The sequence below is a fragment of the Megalopta genalis genome, chromosome 3 (assembly GCF_051020955.1).
Source record: "Megalopta genalis isolate 19385.01 chromosome 3, iyMegGena1_principal, whole genome shotgun sequence".
Lineage (NCBI taxonomy): Eukaryota > Metazoa > Arthropoda > Insecta > Hymenoptera > Halictidae > Megalopta > Megalopta genalis.
In genome coordinates this window covers 24,211,514-24,238,986 of record NC_135015.1, presented here as the reverse complement: position 1 = coordinate 24,238,986, position 27,473 = coordinate 24,211,514, and the positions used below count along the sequence as shown (strand labels likewise).

Sequence of the window (27,473 nt, the reverse complement as noted above, 5' to 3'; positions counted from 1 at the left end):
GTAATCCACTTTGGATGTTGCTAACAATTTAGTTACGCTCGCTGTTAAGTTTATTTAATAGGCTTTTTAACGACCGAACTGTGCCTGATAATTACAAGAGAAGTTGCATCCTCTTCATTTAAATGATTATACAGAAACTTGTTACGTCATATTAATATAGAACAATTTTAGTGTTAATAATATAGCGATAGGCAATAATATAATAATAGTGTAATAATGTAGAAATAATAAGCGATCAAGAATAATTAAATAAAGTGAAGACCCGAGAAAACAATAAAGAATAATACAGTATAAAAATCGTTGGCACAAAAAGAAAAAAGGGATCGGTATAAATAGAAAGAGCACGAGGAACGAGAAATTAAGGTGGAAAACGTGTGCTGGTCGACGGACCCGTGAAAAATATAAATTACTAATCACAGTGGAAGGAGTTCGAAGGAGTATCGCATGGAATTCGAAACGACTTTCGTCGAAGATAGGGATCGGTAATCAAGAAAGCGAGGAGAATCTGGCCGGGTGCTTGAGAGCCACCCGGTGTGCAAACCGGTGATTATCATTCTATTAGATCTCGGTGCCGCAATCCGGCAAGTTTGTCTAGTTTTTAAGACAAATGGCGCATTGCGTGCACGAGGCAGGCGCAGTGCGCTCCGGTTAAACTGCGGGAGGGTACGAGGGAAGAAACTTGAAAAGCGGATTTTCCTATCTCGCGATCGCGTTTCGGCGGATCTCGCGCGGCTCCCGAAACCTCGAAATACCACGAAATGCCACGAGATACTATGAAATACTATGAAATACTATGAAATACTATGAAACGCTGCGAAACGCCCATGGAGTACCATGAAATGTGCCGTGGAATCCTTTAAAATCGCGGCTCGCGTTTCCGGAAACGCGAATTTCAGGGCGGCGGCTAGGCAGGGCGACGGCTGGGATATAACGTGTCTCCCGCGTTTGTTGATCGCGAGAATAATTCAACGAAAGGAGGCCTCCCGACGAAAATTGTTATCATCCATTTCGGAAATGGAACCGGAAACGCGCGACGTGTTTTATTGTTTCACGGCTCTCCCGGCAAATAAAAAAGACGCGCTAGGAGGACGGCGGGGTGGGGGAGGGGGTGGAAAAACTGGGTGAACCCCTCGGGCACACAGCCATCCTTCATTTACAAACAAAGGTTCAACGGAAAAAGTTTTCCAACCGAGGACAATGGAGGCAGAGGGGAAAAAAACTGTTCCGACGGTTCTCGTTTTTCCGATCGTTATGAATGAAATTTCGTGATTTCAATTTCGCGGCCGCCCCGGCCGCCGAAGGAACTCATTCGAAATCCCCTCGAACCACGGCGAATTAAACGCAGACTTGACTGAAAATATTTCAACTGAGAAATACAAATTGCTTTTTGCGAGCGTCGCTTCTCCTCAACTGTGTTTCGCGTATGCTGCATCTGAGGTTGTAATTTATTCCTGTATTCGATGAATTGTTTTAACGAAATACTAGTTGAAGTAATTATTGAAACACTGCTTATCATTTAAAGTAAAATTTGCCCGACTCGCGGCAATTTGAATTTTAAGCGTTTTATTAAATAAAACGTTTCAGTAATGCAGAAGTGATTTGTAGTAATGCAAAATATGATTTGTGCCTCGTTCGAGCGCGAAGGGTTGATCTATCGACGTGTTAGAGTAAGCAGAAGTATAGTGAGAAGACGGATCGCAGATCGCCGGGTATATTTTTGTTTATCGGCTCGCTGGATCGCGATAAATCGTTCGCGGAAGGAGTTACGAGTTTAAGAAGTTTGTGTGCTCCGGTTTTGCAGGTCCGTTCAACTGAGGGCAAAGGGGAGCAAAACGTGGCGGATTCGGTGACCCCTCTCGGCTGTGACCACAGGCGCACAGGGAATTAGGGCAAGGAAATGCGTGAATATAAAATAGTGGTGTTGGGCAGTGGAGGTGTAGGCAAGTCCGCACTCACTGTCCAGTTCGTTCAAGGAATCTTCGTCGAGAAGTACGACCCGACGATCGAGGACAGTTACCGGAAACAGGTCGAGGTCGACGGTCAACAATGTATGTTAGAAATCCTAGACACAGCCGGAACGGTGAGTTTTACACACGCTCATTTTTCTCTAACAATGCTTCTCTAATCAGCCTGCGAAACTGCGACGAGTCGATTCAGTCGATCGCGTTCCCGCTGGAACTTTTCCTCCAGCCACGATCATTTATCTGCTACGGTAGAATTTTTTGCAGAATTTTCTTTTAAATGTTCGTAGAAAAATTGCGGATTATTTACTTCGGTAGTTTAGCTCTAAATCCATTTATTTCTACCTTTGTTTTATCACTGGAACAAAGAATTAATCGGTGAAGATAGAAAAAGTAACGAATATACTTTTCTTTATTTGAAAAAAGAAACGCGATGGCAGTGAATAAAGTTACGCTATTTTCGCAATTATTTGCAATTATCGCTATTAAGCTACCAAAGCAGTAAATATTTAATGTAAAAGTTTCCGTAATTCGGCGACCGAGACTGGATTCGTTCGAAGTTTCGCAATTTTGTCGTGTCACGACCTTGGAAGTTGGCAGGATGGTAACGTGAGACGATTTGTTTGTCCAGGAACAATTCACAGCCATGAGGGACCTTTACATGAAGAACGGGCAGGGCTTCATCCTAGTTTACTCGATAACGGCGCAGTCCACGTTCAACGACCTGCAGGACCTCAGGGAGCAAATCCTGCGGGTGAAGGACACAGATGACGTACCGATGGTGTTGGTGGGCAACAAGTGCGACTTAGAAGACGAGAGGGTAGTGGGCAAAGAGCAGGGCGTCAACCTTGCCCGACAATTTAACTGTGCGTTCATGGAGACCTCTGCCAAAGCCAAAATTAATGTTATCGATGTGAGTACAATTGCTTTGGCCCTTTGTCCTCCGTGAGACCCTCGTCGAGGCGGACTGAAATCCGAATCACGTGCCATTTGATCCAGCTGTGACCGTCGAAAGGCCCTCCGCATAGGTTTCTTCGGATACAATTGTTCTGCAGTCCCCATTGCTCTGCGGCCAATTTCTTCCTATCCTTTACAGTTGCTCACGAAACTGATCATTAGACTGAGATTTGTCTGCATTGATGATAAAAATGAGCAGATTAAATGCAAAGTGACAAAAATAAGTGTACGTGGTATCTTGCAATTAACGAAGAGAATTTTTATGCACAGTAAAAACTGTCTGCCTTAATTGCAAGATACAGCAGTACTGCGTACGCATACATTTTTCTTATTCATAATTTAAATGAGTTGATGGGGATATAACAGTGTTTTTAAATTCTTTAAACGCGTTCTCACTGTTTTGCATTTAAATTACTCATTTTTCTCTTAAATGCATACAGATCCGCAGTCTACTAATTGCACACGCCATTCAGAACGCTTTATCCGACGATTGGGTAGTTACAGTTTAGAACAGTGTAAGGATTAAAATCATTTCAACGCGTGAATGTATTAAGTTTTAATCTATCGGAACGATCAAAGGAAGAATTAACTTGCCACTCGTGTTTTTACACATTGCAATTGATTCAAACAATTTTTATTTTGCAGAAAATTCAGCAGTCTAGTGATCAGTTTCGTGAGCCACTGTGTGTGTGCCTCAAACATTACACTCACGATCCCTTAATGTGTCGCTGTGGGACACTGTTCGGATAGTAGAACGTTGAGACAGAGGTTCCACGAACGATATATATATATTTATCCTGGCAGAGTAGCAGAGTCATTCGACTGTCGCGGCGAGTTCGTAAAAACCACTGGCGTGCTGTTACCAAATAACAGTAGTCTGTTCAGGAGGCCATTGTTGGTTGACAATTAGCGTGACGTGTGGGAGTTCAAGACCGTTACGAAGGCCGAGATATTCTAATTGAATGTGGGAATGCAATCGCCTAAGTGTGGGAGTTGCACTCCAGGCCGCGCGCAGCAGAATTCTCAGCTTCTAGCGTGTAACGTTTGACACGCAGCTCGTAGATAACTAGCTGCTTTGAAACATAGAGCAATCTCCGACAGAAAAATTCGTTTTCGTGAATTTCGAGGGCCGTTGCCGAACGAATTCCAAGCCACCGAAATGATAATCGCGATCGTTCTCTGTCTTCACTGTTACTTCCATTAATATTCTTACACAATACTAGTTCCTTATTTTCTGCTTTGTATAAACACATTTTTAATCAAGGGTTGTCCCATTTATTGTAAGTTCTGGAAGATTTCAGTGTTAATATTTCATGGCAAATCTATTTTATTTAATAACACCATTTAATGGTTTGGGAATATCAGAAATAATTGTTTCAAGCAACGCTGTATTTGCCGAATAAACTGGTTTAAAGCATTAATAAATAATAATAATAACGTCACATCACGTTTTGAACTTATTGGTGTTTTTTCTAATTCTTTGGTATATATGACAACTTTTGATTGAAAATGTATCGCACTAATAATTGTTACTGTTAGAAACAAATTATGATGAATACACGAATCACGCGCTACCTTATGCGAAGTAAAATTGTATTAATGGGAGTAACAATGTCCCCGCAGAAAAATTCGTGATCAACCAATGACCCAGTTGCGACAGAAGTTTCAAGGGTTAACATTTTCGCAAGTGAATCTACGCGATTCGAACGCTGCCGCAATTGTAGCGGATGTAGAAATGAAAAGAGAAGCTTTTTTTAATACCAGTTGCACAGTTTCCAGTTTTACAAAGCTGCGCAACGACGTAGATTTCCGTGGTCCACGGAGATTCTGTGGAAAATAGTTTGCTGGAATTGCCGTTTCGAGGCTGGCCTCCTGTTGCAGGGACTTCGACTGAAAATATTTACCACCTCGAGGACATTTCCTCTCGTGAAAGGGCGTGTTCTTCTCTTGACGAATCCTCGGCAAACCACGCAGGCAAATGCTTCTGAATGAGCCCGGCTGTCTCTCCTCTCTACCCCGAAACAAACATTCGTCTCTCTCCTCTGCAATTTGATTACTTTTGTCGTGCCCGTACTCCGAAAGTGCAATCCAGCTGTGTAATTGGAGCACGGTTTTCTTGGCGGCTTTGAATGGGACTGTGAATCGCACGCGCGCGCGCGCACACGCGGCCCTTGTTTCGAGGACGACGATACGCGCTAATTATTTGGCTCGGATAAAGCGAGGAGGACAGAAAAATTGAAAGTTTCATCGTCCGCAATTAGTGGACCACTTTAACGGTCGTTCGGGAGACAATCGCAGTCGCGGGAATCGATAACAGTCTGCCGATAGTATAGAAAACCACCCCCCCCCCCCACCCTCGAACGGCGGATCATTATTCGAAAATCAATTTAATTTGCATCCAACCACCGGCAGCATCCTCGAAACGAACCGCGGTCTTGATTCTTAACAGAGACATTCAAAGACGGTTGTTAATCATCCCCGTAATTAAAGGTGTCGACTGACGTCTCCCTCCGGTTCGAACGCAACTTATAATTGGAGCGTGGGACTTTAGAAAGATTCACTTTGTTACAGACGGTTTCAAAGAAGCAGGAATTTCAATCGTTCAGTGTTGCTTCCTACTCGGATCAACGAATGGAAATGAATTTTACTTTGCACTGTTCTTATTAACCAAGGTCTGCACTTGGAGGAACCTTTTCTTTACTCGAATCGACAAATGAATATCAATTTTATCATGAAGCGCGGTAGGACCTTTATCCGAACTAATCAGGAGAAATGGATAATGGCATATTATAGAGTAAATTCACTTTAGGGGATGAAAATCCAGAGTTGGGCGAAAAATAATCTGATTAATGATGAACGATTATAAATTATTATTGGCTATTGCAGATTATTATAAATTAGTTGTAACTAATGGATTATAATCGTTGATCATCGATCAGATTATCATCAATCACCTGTGGCAGAATGTTCAACTAATAAATAATTCGGGTAATCGTAGGTTCGTACAGTCGAGGAGATTCTACTGTATCAGAAATACGTTGAGCTAATTATTAGTGTATCTTTCTCAGCATCCATGTTTCTTGTTCAGTGGATGAACCCGTAGTTCACAACCCCTCGATGATCGAAGTGTGTTTCCCTCGTGGTAACCCAGTTCTCGAAAGCTGCCCCGCCCCCTCGCTCGGCCAAAAGCCGGAAACATCGTTAATGACCAATGTTTAACGGCTGCTTGCAGATCTTCTACGACCTGGTTCGGCAAATCAACAAAAAGTCGCCAGAGAAGAAGCTGAAGCAGAAAAAGAAATCGCTGTGCCTACTTCTGTAAAGTAGGGGACGTAGCAGAAACGCCCATACTCTCCTGCGTGGACAAGGAAGGAAGAAAGAAAGGAAGGAAGGAAGGAAGGAAAGAAAAAAAGAAAGAAGGGAAAAGGAAGCGAGTCAGAGAACCGGAAATACCAGTGGCGTGGAGGAGTGGGAGGAGGAGGAGGAGGAGGACAACAGGGGTTCCAGGCGACTACCGAGCAAACACTAGCGACAAGGTGGAAGGGGGGCTGAACGGAATCATAAGTAAATAGAGGCAGACACAGCGTGGAACGGACACGGGGAATACACATAGTCGTAGAACACCCGGAACAGAAAGGTGACAATGACGCGACGACCTGGGAAAGAAAGCGACAGAAAGGGAAGGAGACAGAGAGAGTACGGGGAGGAGGGTGGAGGAGACAGCGAGGAAAAACTAATAATGTTGTATATACGTTGGTCCCGGGGTGGCTCGTGTGCACGCGCAAACACAGGCGCACAAAGAGTTTTAGTGTTAACGAGACCCCGTGGCGTCGGTTATCATTGTAGGCGTTTTGCATTAAACAAGAAAAAAAGCAAGTAAATGATTATGATAATGATGCAGATAATGATGATGATGATGATGAAGATACGATGATGATGAAGATGATGATGATGATGGTGGTGATGATGATGGTGATGATGGTAATGATGATGGCGAGGACGATAGATGAAGAGGATGTGGCGGCAGAAGAGGAGGAAAAGGAGAAGAAGCAGGCAGAAGAAGAAGAATCTGATTAATTAATGATAGTATATAAATATATATATATATATATAAATATATAAATATATTTAGGAGAAAAGGATGGAAAAAGCAAAAAGAAAATGTTTGGACGTGCGCGTGCGCAGGCCACCAGCCCCCATGCATCGCCCGCCGCGCACCTCTCTCTTATATATAATATAATAATTATACATAGACGGTACACACACACACACACGATGATTATTATTACTATTATTATTATTATTAATTATTATCAAAGCATCAAAATATTCATAAGTTATATCAACCGTTTGTTTCTCGAACAATATATGTTTTTTCTATATCTCTCCGTATTAAAGCAAATAATAAAAAATCTCTCAGTGAATGTTAACAAAAAAAAAATTTATGAAAAAAAAAATAAGAACGAAAAGCCCAGGCTGGTGGTTGTCCTCCTTGCTTCTACACCAGACGTCTCCCAATTTCCCTTGCCACTGTGTAACTCCGATGACGGGCTGAGTGGTTTAAAACAGTTGGAAAATTTCTTTTCCTCCATAACGAAACTACGGAGGAAATCCTATAAATTAGCTTTCAATCATCGTAGACTGTATTTAAACAATTTCCTCTACAACGTAGTCTCTCTCTCTCTCTTTCTCTCTTCTTCTTCGATTAACCGACGATTCGTTGAATGTAGCGCGATCAGAGGAAAGCGTCCGTAGAAAATCGCGACGCTACGGAGAAATCGATCCCGAAAGACTGCAGCCTGCGTTTAAACCATTCAGGCGTTCCCGATTGCATCGATCCTCGATGGACGGGCGTGTTTCGGTTGTATTTTCGCGTCGGCTCCTACTATCCCCCCCGATGTCCGTATGTTAACGAAAAATGTTTATGCATCGGCAGGCCTTTCCCACGCGCGATGGAGTCACCGAGAGAGCTCCGTTAGTTCCGTAGAAGAAGACTCGGCGGAGGAACCAGAAAACTATCTAAGCAGGACTGAGAACTTGTAAAGTAGCTAATCGAGGAAAAAGTGTACAATAGATGTCAGCAGCACACAAAGGAGCCACTCGTGTACATATACATATACATATACATATATATATATCAAAATATATCCCCCAGTTGACCAACGTCCGCAAGAAGCCCCATCGAGCATGTACAAAGAAAGAGATATCCTACAACAACAGCCCCGGAGATGATGATGTCGCCTACCAAACGAGACGGCACCGCATCGTTGCTACCGCGAGGCTGCCGATAGCGATACCGTTGGGGCTTGCAACCCTCCACGTGGCGGCGCTACTGGTCACATTGCAACAGTTGTCCATCGCCTCCTGGAGCAGCCTGGGGTAGTACTCGTTCCAGAAGTCGAGCGCCTTGTAATCGACGTCGTTCCCGTCGCTCATGTCGATGTTCCTGTCGATGATCAGGATACCGGGCTTCTCCTCGGTGTACGGCTCCCATTTATTGTTCGTGAGCGAGGGGTTGCCCGACCTGGCGAAGCTTGCCAGCATCATGATCATCACCTCGGCCATTTGTTTGTCGCCGAAGTTCCACTGGATCGAGGTGCCGGGTACCAGGGGCAGGCCCCAGACGAACGGCAGCTCGAACATGTGAGGGACACCGACCCACTCGGGCACGTCGTTGGTGATGTACTGGGTTTTGGGCCGATAGTCGAACCTGTAGACGAACGCGGGCTTCTCGCTGCCGACCTTACCGGCCAGCAGAGTCAGCCCGGCGGCGAAGTTTTTCTCGGTTAGCAGGTCCAAGTATCTGTCCCGCAGGACGCTCTGGTTCCTGCTCGGCGGATGCGGCTTGTAGAAGAACAGCACCGCGTCGGCCACCGTCTCGGGCTTGGTCTCGCAGGTCGAGTTGTCCTCCATGCACGAGATCGCCGAGAGGAACTCGTCGTTGATCAGCATCTCGAACTTGCTCGGGGACAGCTTGCCGTCCGGGTTGCCCTTGCCCAGCGACTCCATGTACGCCAGGGCCTGCTCGTTCTTGGTGTAGCCGACCAGCAGAGGCACGCTGTTCAGCTGACCGGTCTCCAGGGCGTCCCGGGGGTGCATCGGCAGGAACGGCTCCGTCTGGTTGGTCGTCTCGGCGTCCACTATCGGCCCCCACGTCTCGATGTCCGAGGACTCGCGCACCAGGATGTTCACCTCCACCCGGCGAAGACACTCCATCAGCGCGGACGTCGGACGCCGGTAGCAGCCGAACTTCTCGGCGATGATGTCCACCACCGGCAGCTCCGCCCGGGGCGAGCCCACCGAGCTGATCGCGTCCCCGCTCATCGCGATCGCCTTCGAGAACTTGCCCTTGCTCATCGGACTGATCAGATGCAGGCCCACGCTGATCGCGCCGGAACTGTGCCCGTAGATCACCACGTTCGACGGGGACCCGTTGAAGTACTGGATCCTCTTCTGCACCCAGTCCAACGCCGCGATCTGGTCCAACATGCCGTAGTTACCGGGCGCCTCCGCGTCCGTCGTCGTGAAGTAGCCCAGGATGTTCAGCCGATAGGCCACCGTGACCACTAGCACCTAGAACCGGTTGCGTAGCCGTTAATCGTAGAGTTTAAGATAGACCCTTCGAATGGGGCGCGGCAGGCTCTCATATACCACGCTGTCCAACGACTTTCGAGCATCCGCGTTCTGCTAAACGACCGGACGATCTTTCTCTTGAACGAGAACGTCGAGACAAGCCGCCGATAGACTGCGGATCTTCGTGCGCTAATCATCTTGATTAGAGAATTGTATTAACACGTTGAGCGCCGCGTCGGTCACACATGAATGACGCTGATTTTTTACTAATTTTGAAATGTCATTTTCATTGTAATATATTCGGACAAACTGAATTTGTCTAGGATGCGAAAGAGTTCCAATGTCGTCCACTATGATCGATTTTAACGTTCTAGTTTCTGTTTAATTAATTAAAGCGCTTTCCCCACGTGGAAATTTTAGTGATCGATCGTCAACGCTGAACGTGTTAAACGCGAATGAAATAGAAACGTTATCTCTCCTCGTCTTAATAATTTCTACTGAATTCAGAATAACGTGGGAACACTCTTCAAGTTTTTCTAATGTCTTTTCGCGGTTTTATATATGTATCGTGCTTAAAGCTCGTCTTCTTTTTTTATCGTGAACGCATTAAGTCCGCAGTCTAGTTGATTAGCAAAATCGCGAAACAGGATGTTGGCCAGCGTTATTGTTAAAGTTGAGGAGTTTCCGACGAGCTCGTTCGGTAAATTAGTCTAGAGAATGGTCCGAGTAGATCGAACGAGGATCGAAGCTAACGAATATCGACACGATTTAGGAATTACAAAACGCGCGCTGCTCGCTGACGACCACGAACCAGTCAGCGTGTCCAGTTTAGTATTTACTCGAGAACCCCGTGGTGTCATTCCGTGTTCTATCATAGATTTTCCAACATGCTACGAATTACTTGTTCCGGATAGCGTATTTATAGTATGGAGTGTTTCCAACCGAGAATAAAGCATTTACAAAAAGGAGAGACAATCATTTTATCCGAGCGTGATTTATTCTCTTTTTAGAATTGTAAGGAAACGCGAAAAGGTGCTCTTCTCGTGTTCTCGCTTTCTCAATGTAACGCGCGCGCCCACGCTTTTTTCTTTATTTTTTCACGATGCTCTCTCGCGTTCGGAATCTTGCCCCGTGAACGAAGAACGGCCATAGTATTAGCATTTACAGCGGTGCATAAAGCATGCATCATGGATGGGCACCGTAATGCGATTCCAAAGGTTGAATTTACCTCGAACCGGCACGCAACAAACACCCTAATCCCGTTCGATTTTCTGTCGACTTTTTCCGCGGCTCTCTCGCCTAATCGATTCCGGATCAGCGGCTCTCGCTCCCCGAGAATTTCCGCCAAGGTCGTAGCATCGCGGCGCGATTTCTATTAATTGTTAATGTAAGAGAGAGACGCGATTTACCTTCTGCTTGTTGACGAAGACCGACGCGTCCCAAATGGCGGGCGTGCCGGTGTTGAAGTCACCACCGTGGAACCACACCATCACCGGCCATCCGTCGTCCGGTTTGTTTCCTGCGGACAGAAAATTCGTTGAAATCTCTCGTCGTTCTTCGCGGAGGCTACACAAACGTTCCTTTGAATGATTGCTTAATGTTTCGTTGCTCGGTTCCAGAGGCACAGATGAGAAAATAGACTCGTCGATCGATCACGCATTCTGATTAAAAAGAAACCCGAGAGAGAGACGAGCAGAGGCGACCGGCCACTGGAACTCGAGCAATTCATGGACTCGCGTTCGCACTAAATGAGCCTGCATCCCCGGTTCCGGTTGCACCGGCGGCGAATCGATCGCGACACCATTTGCATAGCGTTATCCCTTGCTCGCCATGAGACAATCGCTTGCAGGGCTCTTCGAAGCCTCGGCGACGTGATCCGAGGTTAAATTCAACGAGCAGATTACACGCGGAAGAAGCAACAACGACAACAACGGAGATCAGCAGGAAACTATTGTCTCAGGATTTATCTATGTTCACCGGTAATTCCTTCGGTTTTTATTATTTTCGTGTCGTTGTTATTAGACTGCGGAGATGTTTATGCAAAGTAAAAAGGTGTTTCTATGTTAATTGCATAACGGAGAAGCAGTCTAATAAGAATGTATTTCTTCTTCCGATAGTTTTAATTAATCGAGAGTAGTATAACAATTTTCTTGAATTCTTTCTACCTTCGTTCTTTTGAATTTCACTTTCAGAGGTCAAGCGATCATCAATCAGCCGGCCGGGACAGCGAGTAAAAGAGAGATCGACTTTCGACTTTTTCTAAGAAAAAAAAAACAATTTCGCCGAGGGTGACTTGAACGGCGAGGAAACGCCGCGGGGGTCGGCTCGAATAATTAATTTCGGCGAGTTCTTCAGCGTCGCCGACTCGGTTTTTGAAGCGTGCCAAGGTCGGGGAGATCCAGGCTATTTCACGGTGGTGGGACGCGCTTTAGATGGGCGGCGATACAGAGGCCCGCCAGCAGGAAGTTCGGGGCTGGTTTTGGTTATCGGCCGGCGTTGGTTGTCCGAGACGTCTCGGAATAGCTTTCCCGGGATCCACCCACGCGGCGACAATTTATTAGCGGGTTATCGCGATCTCGCCGGTCTCCTCCGGGTGCCACCACGGTCCTCCGAGCTGACAAATAGTTTCGGGCTATTACCTTTCGTTCGGCGACGCCGGAACAAGCTTCCCCCGCGAGATCTGGGTCAGAACCGGGCGCATTCTTCCGGACGGGAACACGGCCCACGAGATTTATGCGATTTAAGTATCGAACGTCGATCTATCCCGTTCTAGGAGAGGCGTCGGGGCCTTCCGCCGCGATAAACGCTCCGAAACATGGTATCCGCGTATCAATTAGCCCTTAAAAGACAGCCACGCCGATTACTCAGACTACCCACCCCCCTATGTTGATCGACGATACAGGTCTATCGTTGTTGAGCTCGTTCGTGCCAAATTCTATTCTATTCTACTTTATTCTACTCTACTCTATTCTACTCTATTCCTATTCTATTCTATTTTGTTCTGTTCTATTTTCATTCTCTTCTATTTTATTCTATTCTATTCCTATTTTACTCTACTCTACTCTATTCCTATTCTATTCTATCCCTATTCTACTCTACTCTATTCTATTCTACTCTATTCTACTCTACTTTACTCTACTCTATTCCTATTCTATTCTACTTTGTTCTATTCTATTTCTATTCTCTCCTATTTTATTTTATTCTATTCCTATTCTATTCTATCTCTATTGTACTGTATTCTATTTTACTTTATTCTACTCTATAGTCTATTCTGCTCTATTCCTATTCTATTCTATTTTGTTCTATTCTGTTGCTATTCTACTCTATTCGATTCTACTCTATTCCTATTCTATTCTATACTATTCTATTCCTGTTCTATCCATTCTATTTCTATTTTATTCCTATTCTATTCAATTCTATTTATTTCATTGCATTTATATATGCCTTCCATCCCCCCTTGTTATCATTATCCTTGTTTTTAGCTCTGTGACTATTACGATTTAATATTTTGTATGTGACCCCTTCAAAGGGTTATTCCTATCACTTTATAGGAAGCAAAATATAATTTACCATCTGAAAGCGAAGAAATATTGAATTTTGACCGCGAAAAGCGGGTTTCCAGGCCACCGTGCACCGCATCGACGGCAAGTCGGTAGAAACCAGCGAACACACGTGGCAATCCGAGTGAAAATAAATCGGACTTAGACTTGCTCGCGTGGAAGATGATGGCGTCGCCGGGAGAGAACAATTCTGGGGCGAATCAGAGGATAGATCGGATTCGGCACGGGAAAGAAAGAAAAGAGAGCTAGCGACACGGGCAAGCAAGCGGGGGTGGTTTCGTGACCGACCTCACCAGTATCTTAACATCTCGACCGACCCTAAAAGATCGCGTGCCGCGACGTGCGCCAGTTACTGCTACTCTTACTCCTTGGCTGCTTCTATGTATATCGACCGGGTGTCGGCCGAAGGGGGATCGGGCACGATTTCCCGATTCACCTGTCCCTTTTCCTGCTTTCCGACCCCATGCTAACCCACGTGACACCGTCACTCGATCCTCCCCGCATTCCCCATTCAACCAGCCGAATCTCCACACAGCGTGGAGAGTTTCGACAAACGTCGACGACACGGTTTTCTTCCGGCATCTTTTTCTCTGCCAAACGATTCTTTCGTGTCGACCCGTTTCGCCCACCGGAAGCCAATTAATGGAGGCTCTTTAATAACTCTGCTGGAGATGGTTTCGTGATTGTCCTCTGGCTAACAAGTTTGGACGATATTGCATATCGATTCGAGAATGATATCGCTGGGGATTTATAAATAAGACAGATAGAGAGAGAGAGAGAGAGAGATCGGCGGAGCATCGCGTACGAGGGTTAAAAAACGACCGTTTTTATATTTTGCAATTCTGTAAATTTCAGAGATTCCTTCATTCGCGCTCAGCGAATTTATTCAGCGACAGGATCGAATTTATTTAGATTTTGTAAAGTTTCTACTACAAAACTTGCTTCAACAATGTACAGTAATTAAAAAAAAAGGGTTATCGACTGTCAACAACCATAAAAAGTAGCCACAGGGTTCAAACCATCGCATCTCTTGCTCCCAAATCGTGGCGCAATCCGATCGCGAATTAAGCAGAATTTCCTACACTTATCTCGGTTTAGCATCTTAATCGGTCTCGAAGCATTGTTCCATCGAAGCAAGCGTATCCTCGCGGACTATTTCGACCACTTTATGAAATATTTTTATCCCGCTGCTGGCCGAGAGCCCACGAAGTCCTCGTTAACACGAAGAAAATCCTGACTATGATCGACGTCGCACGATACTCCCGGGGATAAAAGTTTCACGTTGTAATTTCAGGTGCTATAGGACGATCTTCGATGACCTTCGCCTTCTCGATTATCACGTGGGTAATTTTTACGAGCCCCGGATATGGGTCGAGAAGCGGCTTTACACTCGAAATAGCACAAGCGGGCCGCGCAATTATTGCATCGGGACGATGCTATCGTTGAACGGCGTACGATTAAAACGATTTTGTGACAGATAGTTGAGAAAAGCACAATGTTCCCGGGCTTTTCCCTGTGATTAACTAGCTGCCAGCTACGACGGTGTTAGGTTCGCTTCCGGCGACCTTGCTGGACACGAGGATCTGCTCTTTCATCGCGTCGCCTCTCCCGCTATCGAAGTCTCCCCTTCGCTCGAGAACTCGTCGGCGCGAAGCTTGCGATTCCAGCGAAAAGAAAGCGACAGAAATAATTCACGGAAATTCTGAAGCATTTCGAAGGATTATACCGCGCGGTTAGGGCGACGGAGAAACGCTTCACGATGCCTCCACTTTATTTAGAACCCGCGAACGGAGCAACGAAATTACCATTTAACTTCGATTAACGCTTCGGCGATGACTTAACCAGCTGGCTGCCGCGACCTTCTTGAAAAGTGACCGACGAGGTATAGTACTTTGTTCAAGCTGTAGACAGCTTTTCTTTTCGTAATAATTATTTATATCTTTTTGCTTGTTCGTTTTGTTGCTTCTGTGTGCAAATGAAAATTCAATTTCGTGGAACATCAATTAGACGAAAGTGTCTTTACGATGTTAATAATCGTAAGATGTTAAAAATTATATAACAAATATCCTGAAATTCGTCCGAGATGCCATTGAAAGTGTTGCATTTGATCTATACGTTTCTTTCATAATATATATGTCATGATAAAATGACTATTTCATTGAATACAGAAATAAATTACTGTTCCATAAATAAAGAAATAAAATACTATTTCATTTAATACAGAAATAAAATACTATTTCATTTAACACAAAATTAAATGGCTGTTCCTTAAATAGAGAACTAAATTACTATTTCATAAATACAGATATAAATTATTACTTCATTTAATACAGAAATCATTTATTATTTCCTTCGACACAGAAATAAATTACTATTTCACTCGGCACAGAAATAAATCACTATTTCATTCGACACAGAAATAAATAACTATTTCATTCGACCCAGAAATAAATCACTGTTTCTTTGCATACCGAAATAAACGACTATTTCAAACGAAGCATATACGTAATACCGTCGTGAGAAATAGTACTTCGAAAACATTTCTATTTCTTAGTCGTTATATATTTTTACTCGGATCATTTTTTTTTCTTTTTAGTAAGCCAAGACACGATTCGCGGCCGGTTCGATGCGCGAAGGACGCGGCCGGGACGTCTGGATTGCGATCCGAAGATCCGCGAGAACATGAAACTTCGATAGGTTCCGATATCGATTCGTTTCGCCGTGGAACACCGTCGTCCGGAGACCTTCGAGCCGACTTTTACGACTCACGACAGCACAAGACATCCGAGATTAGCTCGAAATGATGCCCGTAATGCCGGCATATTAGCCCAGTCCTTCACCGACATCCTTAAACAGCGAGATTTACGTGGCCACGGCACGCAGACCCGGCATTTATTGTCAATCGAGGAGAATTGGAGCAGGAAATTACTGCGGATATGGAATTATTGTTAATCGCAGAGTGGACCGGCTAGCATAATTAGGGCCCGTTTCTTGCGATCAGGCCGCGCCGGATCGATATACTGTGACCTACGGCGGCGGGTGCGCGAAGAATCAACCTTTGACCCGCGTCACCCGCGAGACATGGGTGCCGAAATGAAAACATCAATCACTGAAATCGATTCCTCGGCAGAAAACGAAGCTATCATCTGCTTTGCGGTTTCTTCCTACGGCTCTTCGTTCTCGAGAAAAACGACGAAGTCGCTGTAGCGGAACAAACAAAATGGCGTCGGCAATCGCGCGCGCACGCCGGAGAGTTCGTAGACTATTTCTCTGCGAAGGAAACGTGTTGTAATATTCTAATATCGACGACGACGAAGAAGAGGAAGATGACAACGAAGAAAAAGAAGATGATAACGAAGAAGAAGACGCGACAAAGATGACGACGACGAAGAAGGAGAAGATGACGGCGAAGAAGAAGATGACGGCGAAGAAGAAGAAGACGGCGGCGAAGAAGTAGAAGATGCGACGAAGAAGAAGAAGACGCGACGAAGACGACGACGATGAAGAAGAAGGCGACGACGAAGACGACGACGATGAAGAAGAAGGCGACGACGATGAAGAAGAAGGCGACGACGAAGAAGAAGAAGGCGACGGCGACGAAGAAGAAGGCAACGACGACGTTCTCCAACCGCAGTCTTTTCATAGCCGCGATTAGGATCGCGTCACACCGCGCGCTGCCCCGTGATATATCGAAGAAACAGAAGAAAGGAAGCGGGACCGGGCTTGATCATCATTAGCGGCCGAGATCGCGTGTCGCCGTGACTAAAGCGTTACTCGGAAGAAACGTTGTCGTGACACGAGTATCGAGGACTTCCATCGGGCGCGCTCGCTGCTATCAACGCGGGCGAAAATCACGAGAAGCAAGCAAGCAAGCCGGTCGTCTTTGTGTCAGACGAACGGAGCACGTTTCGCCGCCCGGCGAACGCGATTCTCGCGTTTTCCATCGCTCGCTAATCACCGCGGTTGCGTTAACTATTTTAACGACCAGCGCCGTCGGCCAACAGCTGTTTTAATTGAAGAATCTGATGCGTCGTCGCCGACTTTTTCGCGGAGCGAACCGACCAGCTGCGTGCTTCGACGCTGAACCCTGCCGTCGGCCATCGAACGACTTAATTTTTCATTTTAAAGTCTTTTTATATCGTTGATATTAATGTTAATTATTATATCGTTAATATTATTAATATTGATGTTATTCATATTATTAATATTATTAATATAATGCTTATTATGCTTATAATAAAGCTAATAATGCTTATTATTATTATATCGTTAATATTATTAATATTAATATTATTCATGCCATTAATATTAATATTATTAGCATAATTGACATTAATATTATTAACATCATTAATATTAATACTATTAATATTATTATTATAAAAGTAGACCGAGGATTCGATGCATCCACAAGAAAGACATTATTAAAAATAAAAATAAATATCTAATTAGGCCAACGTTTCTCGCGATCGACGAAGACGCTCGAAAGAAACGTCGAACGACGATTTTGTAAATTTTCGACGAATTTGACGACTCGATTTTCGTGTTCGTGTATTTTCGGCGATTCGGACCACCGTGGCGACGCGTCAGCAACGCGGAATCGCGGTCACGCGACCGCCGGTATCTCGACGGTCTCGTTGAACTCACCGCCGGGCATGAAGATGTTCAGGTAGAGGCAATCCTCGCTGACCTCGGGATCGGGTTGATCGGTCGGCAGCAGCCTCTGGTACAGCTTCTCGTGCAGTTTCAGCCTGTTGGTCACCTGCTGGCAGGACGGCGCGAATTGCGTCGCGTTCCTGATCCCGTTCCACGACGGCAGAGGCTCCGTAACCGGCGCCATGAACCGTAGCTTGCGGACCGGCGGCTGGGCATACGGTATGCCCAGGTACTGTATCACTTTCGGCGGCCGGCTCATCGGCACCTGTGCTCGCAAAAGCGCTGAGAATCGTACGCTGAACTCTCGAATTTCTGGGCGGAGGGCGGAGGGCGGAGGGCGAAGGGCGAAGAGTGAAGAGCAAAGTGCGAAGGGCGAAGGGACGAAGAGCGAAGGAGCCAAGGCCGAAGGGCGAAGGCCGGAGGGCGAAGGCCGGAGGGCGAAGAGTGAAGAGCGAAGAGTGAAGAGCGAAGAGCAAAGTGCGAAGAGCAAAGAGCGAAAAGCAAAGAGTGAAGAGCGAAGAGTGAAGAGTGCAGAGCGAAAAGCAAAGAGTGAAGAGCGAAGAGTGAAGAGTGCAGAGCGAAAAGCAAAGAGTGAAGAGCGAAGAGTGAAGAGTGCAGAGCGAAAAGCAAAGAGTGAAGAGCGAAGAGTGAAGAGCGAAGAGCAAAGTGCGAAGAGCAAAGAACGAAGAGCGAAGAGTGCAGAGCGAAAAGCAAAGAGTGAAGAGCGAAGAGTGAAGAGCAAAGTGCGAAGAGCAAAGAGCAAAGTGCGAAGAGCGAAGGGCGAAGAACGAAGTGCGAAAAACGAAGGGCGAAGGGGCCCGACGAATTCGACGCTCGAGGGTGCAGCAATTTCTCCCTAATTAGCGCTCGGATCGCGCACAAAAGTGGACATTTCGGGAAGAGGAGACACCATTCGAGCCTTCTGGCTAGTTTTTATAGCTTCACAGAGTTAAATTCTTTGAACGTTTTCGTTGTTTTAAATATCATGTAGCTATTTCTCTTGGAAATGCATCAAATCCTCGGTCTACTTTTATGACAATAATATTAATAATATTGATAATATTTAATACGAAATATGCGAAAAAATCGTTGGGCGAGTTATTGCACCCTTAAAAAGAGACAATCGGTGACTATAAAAACGAGACGCGGGGCTCGAACAATCGTATCTCCGTTTCTCAAATTGTCCATTTTTGTGCGCAATCGGAACATGAATTAGGATGAAATTACTGTAATCGGATCGAAGAGACCAGCAATCACAGACTCGGAACACCGTTAACGACTAACGACCGTTCATCCGTCGAGAAACGTGCATTGCTCGCGTTTCGCGGTTTCTGGAGATCTTTGTTAGTTCTTTATGTAATAATAATTGGGTTCACATTTGTCGAATGAGACGTGTTCAATTTTGTGTTCGAAGATAAACGAAATAATAGAATACAAAAATTGTTGCATTCAAGAACAAGCAAAATAGAACAGTAAAAAAATTGTTGCATTTAAGAACAAGCAAAATAGAAGAGTATAAAAAATTGTTGCATTCAAGAACAAGCAAAATAGAAGAGTATAAAAAATTGTTGCATTCAAGAACAAGCAAAATAGAAGAGTATAAAAAATTGTTGCATTCAAAAACAAGCAAAATAGAAGAATAAAAAAAAATGTCGCATTCAAGAACAAGCAAAATAGAAGAGTAAAAAAATTGTTGCATTCAAGAACAAGCAAAATAGAAGAGTATAAAAAATTGTTGCATTCGAGAACAAGCAAAATAGAAGAATAAAAAAAATGTCGCATTCAAGAACAAGCAAAATAGAAGAGTAAAAAAATTGTTGCATTCAAGAACAAGCAAAATAAAAGAGTAAAGAAAATGTTGCATTCAAGAATAAGCAAAATAGAACAGTACAAAAATTTTGCATTCAAGAACAAGCAAAATAGAACAGTAAAAAAAATGTCGCATTCAAGAACAAGTAAAATAGAAGAGTAAAGAAAATGTCGCATTAAAAAATGAACGACATAAAAGAATAAAAAGATATTTTTGTACCGGAAAGTGAACGAAATAATGGAATAGATGTGATATGTGTCTCATTCGATAAATTGTATAAAGTTCCGCCTGGAAACGAACGATAAACACGCCGAGGTTTCGAGCAATTTCCGGAGAGATTTACTACGGCAGAATATGTAACCGGTTCGACGCGGCGGCGGGTCGGGTCGGGTCGGGTCGGGTCGGGTCGGGTCGGATCGGGGTTGGCCTCTCTGGTGGCCACCTTTGCGAAAAACTCGGCAACGGGGTAAATGATGATTTATTCATATTAACGAACGAATGTCATGCGCGGGAACTGTGTGGATGTAATCGGTGCATTACATTCCACATAACAGCATCATTTCGCGCGAAATGCGAGAGGGCGAGGGTGCCGCGGATATTATACTTTGAAATGAGAACCGAAGTGGCACAGTTCGAAAAACCAGTTTTTCTTTTTTTATTATCATCGAACGGGCAATGAAAAAAGGAACGAGAAAGAAAAAAAGTCGTTTCTACCTTAATTCTCGACATAACCATAATCGAATGCATAATGAATAAAATGAATAAGATATAGTCGTCCATAATTTAATTCCCGAAGTAATTAAAATCGAGCATATAATTGAAAAAGAATAAGAAAACAAAATATAACATTGTTATTTTAATTCTCAAAATAATTCTAATCGAATATATAATGAAAAAAGATTAAAAAATAAGATAGACATTGTTATCTTAAAAAATTCGCAAAGTAATTTATAATCGAATATATAATGAAAAAGGAATAATAAATAAAACAGACATATTTTAACCCTAATTCTCAAAGTAATTATTAGACTGCGGATCTTTATGCAATATAACTTGGATTATGCAAAAATAATGTTCTTCGTCGATTGCAACAAACGCGAATTAAACAGTAAATACCGTCTTCCTTTAATAATTGCAGTAAATCGAAATTAGTAAATATTTATTATATATATATTTAATTATTAAATATGAATTATATATTTAATTATTAAATATGAATTATATATTCAATTATTAAATATGAATTATATATTCAATTATTAAATATTTCCCCTGAAATTCTGCAAATATTTTCGCCCTGCGAAATTTCACCTACCTTTATTTTTCGCAGCCGCATAAAGTCCGCAGTCCATTAATTCGAATCGACCGAATAACAATAAAAACCGAGGAGACAGTCGTTCGAGAATCGCATCCCTTAGACAATCGAGACATCGCGCCGTGCACGTCGCATCGATTCGAACGATTTAGGCTCGTGGAGGGCTCGCATGTGCTCCTCTCTGCCTTCGGCCGCGTAATTATTCGAGCGCGGCTCCCTCGCCGCGGCCGCCGCCGCTGCCGGATTTTCGTGCGGCACACGGCTGATATATGCGTCTCGGCCGCATACGGCCGCGTCTTACGCGGTAAAAGTGCGACGACGGTGCTCGCCGCGCTGCACCCGGGTCATGGAATGACCCGGGGTAAAACCGCCGGCGGTAAAAATAAAACGAGCATACCTACCCCCGGCGACCCTGTTTTCGCGATCAAAATATTATTACACGTCACGGAAACGCGGCAGCGAAAATATGCAAATCCCGGTCACGGTAACGAGCGTGTCAACGAATCGTGGTTCTCGGTTTGTGCTCGCGCCAGTCGAAATCTCGTCGTCTCTCTAGCATATGTATTTGACGAGCTGAATCCCGACGCGAAAATATTCCGCGGAATCGAACGAATATCGTCGACTTTCAACTCCTTCGACTTTTCAACCCCGTCGACTTTCAACCCCCTCGGACATTGCAGAATCCTCCCCCTCCCCAAGAAACTCTGATCGTTGGACTGCGGATTTTTATGCAAAATAAAAATGCTGCGGACGGGGGTCGAATGTGCGTGTGTATTTTCTCTTAATAAATGTTGCATGTTGAAAAGAATAATAATATTCATATAATATAATATTTATATAATATTAATAGAATACAATATATTATATTTTCTTATATGATATTAATGTAATTTAATATATTATATTTTTTTGATATAATATATGTATGTAACACTTCTTTGTTGTAAAAATATTGAAGATTTGCAAACGACGGAAAGAAGGGGAGAGAGAAAAAGAAGATATATGATACAAAGGAAATGGAGTAATAAGAAATAATAATAATATAAATAACAATATAATAATAATATAAATAATATAATAACAATATAAATAATAATAATAACATAATAATAATAAAAATAATGGCATAAACGATAACATCATAAATTAAATGGCAATAACATTCAGAAAACAAAGAACAATATTTGACGATAACAATGGAAAGAAGTAATAATACCGTGATAATCGCAAAATAATGTGATCGTTGCATAAAAGCGCTGAGGTAGGAAGACTTTTTGATACCGCAAACGAGTTTGTTCCAGTATCCCGTTCCGGATGGCGTCGCGTTTTATTCTTCGAAATTTTCGTATTTTATTCTTCGTAGTTTTCAGTCGCGGAAAAAAATGCCATGTTATTCGACGCGAGGAGATCGTGATCACGTAACGCGCAACCTTTTTGTCGGCAGCATGAAGATATTATCGCTAATCGGATACGCGTACGCTGTGAAACGAGCTCGTACTTAGACCGAGATAAAAATTTCGCTCATTCCCTGTGGGAGGTTTTTCCTAATTTTCCTTCATCTTGCAAACAAAAACGGTTGACAATAACATCATTAACAATCAGAGACCATAAAAACGAGCCGCGTGGCTCGAATAATTATACCACCCCCTCTTCTTGAATCATCCAGTTTCGTTCACAAGCCGAAGAAAAATTGGGAAAAATCTACCGCAATCGCGATCATTTAACCCTTTGCAGTCGAAGCTATTTGATTTCGAAATCCAAATCTGATTTAATCTGATCTAACAGTATTTCAATTTTATACAAATTTATTGCGATTCATGCGTATAGATTTGAGCCTCTTAACAAGTACAATAAAATTTCAACAATTTTCTGTTATAAATATAAACGAGAGTCTAATGCTCTAAAACTAGTATACCAATTTTTATCGATGCTTCAAAGTCGCCACTCGAGTGCAGAGGGTCTCAACATCGCAAAGAACGTTCGTTCACAATACTCCACCCCCACGCGTCTCCCACCCCAAATTTCTATATCGTGTAAAAATCCACGTTCCACCAAATTCCGCCAAATATCTCCATCCCTCTCGGTTTCAGCGACCCGTAAAAATTCGAACCGCGCTCGAAGAAACGAAACATTCGCGACGAAGGGGTTTAAAAAGTTCTCTACCGACGAGGGGGTTGGCGTTCCCGCGGCGGGAAATCCGGGGTAACCGCAGTAGTCGCGGGCCGAAACACCACCGTTTGGTTGGATCGCATAGCAACCGTATTATCCACGGGGCCGGCGGGGTGGGCGGCTCTTTCTCTCTAGGAGAGAGAGACCCAGAGAGAAAGTCGGGCGAGAGAGACTACTATTGTAGAACAAAATAACGAACGGCGCGGCGCGGCGACGTCGACGTCGGCCGCGGGCTCGGATCGCAGAAGAAAATTGGTCGCACCTCCTTGCCGGCGAGCGATCCTTGGTCCGGGATGTTGACCACGGGCTGCTCGCGACCAAGGCCCTGTCGCGCGTGGGTCCTCTGGGACCGCGTAACCGGTATCCCGGCGAACAACTGCGGGAACAGAGCGAGAACGAGCCACGCCGGACACTTCATTCTGCAGACTGACTGATTTGCTTCGGAAACAATCGGCGGTTGCCCGACGTCGTTGCCTCTCTCCTCCCGGGCCTCGGCTCGCCGTTGCGTGACTCCGTCGACCACCCTCGGCGGCCAGTTTTCTCCTTCCTCGGCTTCCTTCTCGAATACGACGCGGTGCGGTGCTCGGGGCCTGCGCTCTTTCGCCCTCGACTTCCCTTCGGACCGACGGCGACGGCGACGCGTTCGGCCACCCTGGCCGACGACGTGTACGCGTCGTTTGTTCGCTAAAATAGACGAGATTTACGGATAAATGGAACGGTAAAGGAACGCTGGAAATGTATAGGGGCGCGACGAATTAAAGGATGGAGGTTAGGTGCGACGCGACGCGATTATTTTGGGGGAGGATTTTTAGTTTGGATGAAAAGAGGCGCGGTCTAAATTGTAGCACCACCGAAATCGACGATTTTAGATATATACATAGTCATTTTATTTATTCTTACTTATTTTATTTTATTTACTATATGTGTGATATTATACCATTATAAAATATTTATATATATAATAACATATATGTACAGTTATTTTACCTTTTTATTTATTTATTTATTTCTATTTATTCTATTTTATTTATTTTATTTATTTCCATAATTTAAGGGTATGTACATTCATTCGAAATCATGTGAATAATATTAATATTAATAATATGACTCGTATTAATATGAATAATATTAATAATACGAGTAATATTAATAGGAATAATATTAATTACTACGGTATTTCTATTTTATATAATTTATTGCAATTTCATTTTATTTTATAATACATATATAACTGTAATAATAACTGTATAATATCGCATATATAATAAATAAAATAACTGCATATATACAACATATATACATATATTATTATATTATTATTAGTATATTATACATATATTATTATTATATATATATTCTATTATTATATATTATACATATAACTGTAATAATATCAGTACAAAATAACTATATGTATAAAACAACTACAAAAATATTCCACCAAAAAGACTACGACCGACTCGCGAGCTCTGATCCGATTTCGATTTTTCGTCGCGGCTCATTAACGTATAAGCAGAACAATATACATAAAAAGAACTATTTCGATTGTCGTCAAAAAACTTGGTCGGTCGCTCGAACGGGCCCGGTAATTGACACACTTTAGCCCAGGCCGAGTCGAACAAAAATGGCCGAACCGTCGTCTAATCGCCCCCATCAATCTCAATCCTCGCAGACTCGCGAGCTCGTCGACCAAGCCCTAGAAGCGGCGATTCTAGTGGAAAAGTTTCGCGATTCGATCTTCCTTGGGATCGCGACCAAGGTTGCCTTGCCCCCCGTTCGGGAACGCCGCGCGGATTTTTCCCGGTCTCGGAACCAACACCCCCTCGGCCACCTTCCGCGCGCCGCTGAATTCATTGGCCCAATTGACTTCAAATCGTGTCCCGCGCGCACTATACACACCCACACCCATCACCTTTCACCTATGTCCGACGCGCATATTACTTAATGCCTTCGCTCGTTATCTCTCCTACGTTTCGTTCGATTTTTGCGGTCACGCCAACGACCCTCCAACCCCGCCGCCCTTTTCAATCACGGCGGCACGTCCCTCCGCAGTTTCTTCAATCTCATTCCGTTATTGCGTCGTCGCCGACGCCGAATGTATGTATACCACGGCTCCAGGAATAACAGGCCGCCGGCCCATTGTCCGACATTCGAAAAGCCCGAAGGAAATTGGAGACAACCGTCGCGACACCCTTCGATCTAATCAAAGGCACCCCCTTCCGCCATCATCTGTTTATGTAAATTCGAATTTTTCCATAATTTAAGTGTATGCACGTTCGTTCGGATTCGTGAGAATAATATTAATAATACTAATTCGAATAATATTAATATTAATAATATGGATAATATTGATATGAATAATATTAATACGAATAATATTGATACGAATAATATTAATATTAATAATATGAATAATATTGATACGAATAATATTAATACAAATAATATTAATATTAATAATATGAATAATATTGATACGAATAATATTAATATGAATAATATTGATACGAATAATATTAATATGGATAATATTGATATGAATAATATTAATATGAATAATATTGATACAAATGATATTAATATGGATAATATTGATACGTATAATATTAATATGAATAATATTGATACGAATGATATTAATATGGATAATATTGATACGTATAATATTAATATGAATAATATTGATACGAATGATATTAATATGGACAATATTAACACGAATAATATTAATTTTAATAATATTAATACGAATAATATTAATATGAATAATATTGATACGAATGATATTAATATGGATAATATTGATACGTATAATATTAATTTTAATAATATTAATACGAATAATATTAATATGAATAATATTGATACGAATAATATTAATATGGATAATATTGATACGAATAATATTAATTTTAATAATATTAATACGAATAATATCAATATTAATAATATTAATCCATTGTTAACTATAAAATCGAGCCGCAAGTTTATTTATAAGTAAATAGTACATAAATAATCGTACCTCCTCTTCCCAAATTGTCCATTTTTTAGCACAATCTGAGCGTCGATTAGGGCAAACTTATTCCACCTATACTGTGTCAGTTAAAATCTTATAAAAAAGCATTCGACGTCTTTAATTGAATAACATCGTTTTCAACCCTTTCAGCACGTATGTATGCTTATGTCTACGCATTGACGACCTCAGGGTTGCACTTTATTCGCATTTTATTCGCTTCTTTCGCATTTCGTTCGCTTCTTTACTCATCCGCCGATAGAAAACAAATGTTTCCCAACAATGTTCAGAAATTTCAGCTTCTTTTTTAAAGGGTTAAGTACAAGTAAATTCGTCGCACGAAGGCAGCACACTTTCGCCGCGCCTGACCCACTGACTCGGAAAGAAGCCGTTCGTCACGTGTCCGTCGAAAACCGCGATTTCGTGGACACAACCCTTTTCTGTTGTCCTTGGGGATCGATATCGGGGGTCTTTCGCCCCGGCGGCGTAGCGGCACGCTATCATTAAGATGCGATCTTCATGCGACCGTCCCTAACTAGTACGACCTTGAACGTCCCGAAGCCGAAGAATATTTATAAAGTCGGGGGAATAATTGGCCGTCGGGAGCCAAAAGTTCGCGGCAGGCTCGGCCCCGATAAAAAGTCCGCGGACATGGTTCCACGAGAGCCGTGGCGACGTTTATGCTCGCTATCGGGGCAATCGGGACCTGCCGCGGGGTGTTTGCTCTTGGATCGTGGCCGCGATAGAATGCCTGTCAGCCCCGAGATTTAGCTGGGCTGCATGCGCCCGCGCAATTGTATTTTCCATCGCGTTCAAATCAGCGTCGCCGTATCTGCTCCGATCTGGGAACTTATTGCCGAGCTGGAACTCAGACATTGCTTCTGCTCGCTCTTGCTCGTTCCTGCTCGCTTCTGTTGGCTTCTGCTCGCTTTCTACTCACTTTCTACTCGCTTCTGCTCGTTTCTGCTCGCTTCTGCTGGCTTCTGCTCGCTTTCTACTCGCTTCTACTCGCTTCTGCTCGCTTTCTACTCGCCTCTGCTCGCTTTCTACTCGCTTCTGCTCGCTCCTGCTGGCTTCTACTCGCTCCTGCTGGCTTCTACTCGCTTTCTACTCGCTTCCGCTCGCTTTCTACTCGCTTCTGCTCACTTCTGCTTGCTTTTTACTCGCTTCTACTCGCCTCTGCTCGCTCCTGCTGGCTTCTACTCACCTCTGCTCGCTCCTGCTGGCTTCTACTCGCCTCTGCTCGCTCCTGCTGGCTTCTACTCGCTTTCTACTCGCTTCTGCTCGCTTTCCACTCGCTCCTGCTCGCTTCTGCTTGCTTTCTGCGGTTCTTAAAGAGCCATTAAGACCCGCGTTTTAATTAAAGAGCTGTCCCGCCTCTTGCCCGGTCGTTTATTTAAAATAGAACGAGGCTCCTCCAGTTCCAGGAATTACGACGTCGCGAATACATCGCCAGATG

General features: G+C 43.6%; 2 protein-coding genes across 3 annotated transcripts in view; one reads left to right on the top strand and one right to left on the bottom strand.

Annotated features, from left to right (window-relative positions):
* Rap1 (RAS oncogene family member Rap1) overlaps positions 1-7,342 on the top strand; it is a 49,240-nt gene extending 41,898 nt beyond the window's left edge. For both annotated transcript variants that reach the window (XM_033473344.2, XM_076520477.1), the window contains exons 2-4: positions 1,802-2,080; positions 2,593-2,874; positions 6,151-7,342. In XM_033473344.2, coding sequence (XP_033329235.1) covers positions 1,898-2,080; positions 2,593-2,874; positions 6,151-6,240 — 555 coding nt within the window. In that variant the 5' untranslated portion in view covers positions 1,802-1,897 and the 3' untranslated portion in view covers positions 6,241-7,342. The remainder of the gene's footprint in view (positions 1-1,801; positions 2,081-2,592; positions 2,875-6,150) is intronic.
* Positions 7,343-7,948: 606 nt separating this feature from the next.
* On the bottom strand, positions 7,949-23,512 carry LOC117221960 (carboxylesterase 5A). Its single transcript, XM_033473343.2, has 4 exons — positions 23,264-23,512; positions 17,699-17,972; positions 10,901-11,010; positions 7,949-9,491 (listed from the first exon to the last, which is right to left on the bottom strand). Exons 1-4 carry the CDS (start codon positions 23,417-23,419, stop codon positions 8,160-8,162), a joined length of 1,872 nt encoding a protein of 623 aa, XP_033329234.1. The 5' UTR covers positions 23,420-23,512; the 3' UTR covers positions 7,949-8,159.
* Positions 23,513-27,473: the final 3,961 nt, after the last annotated feature.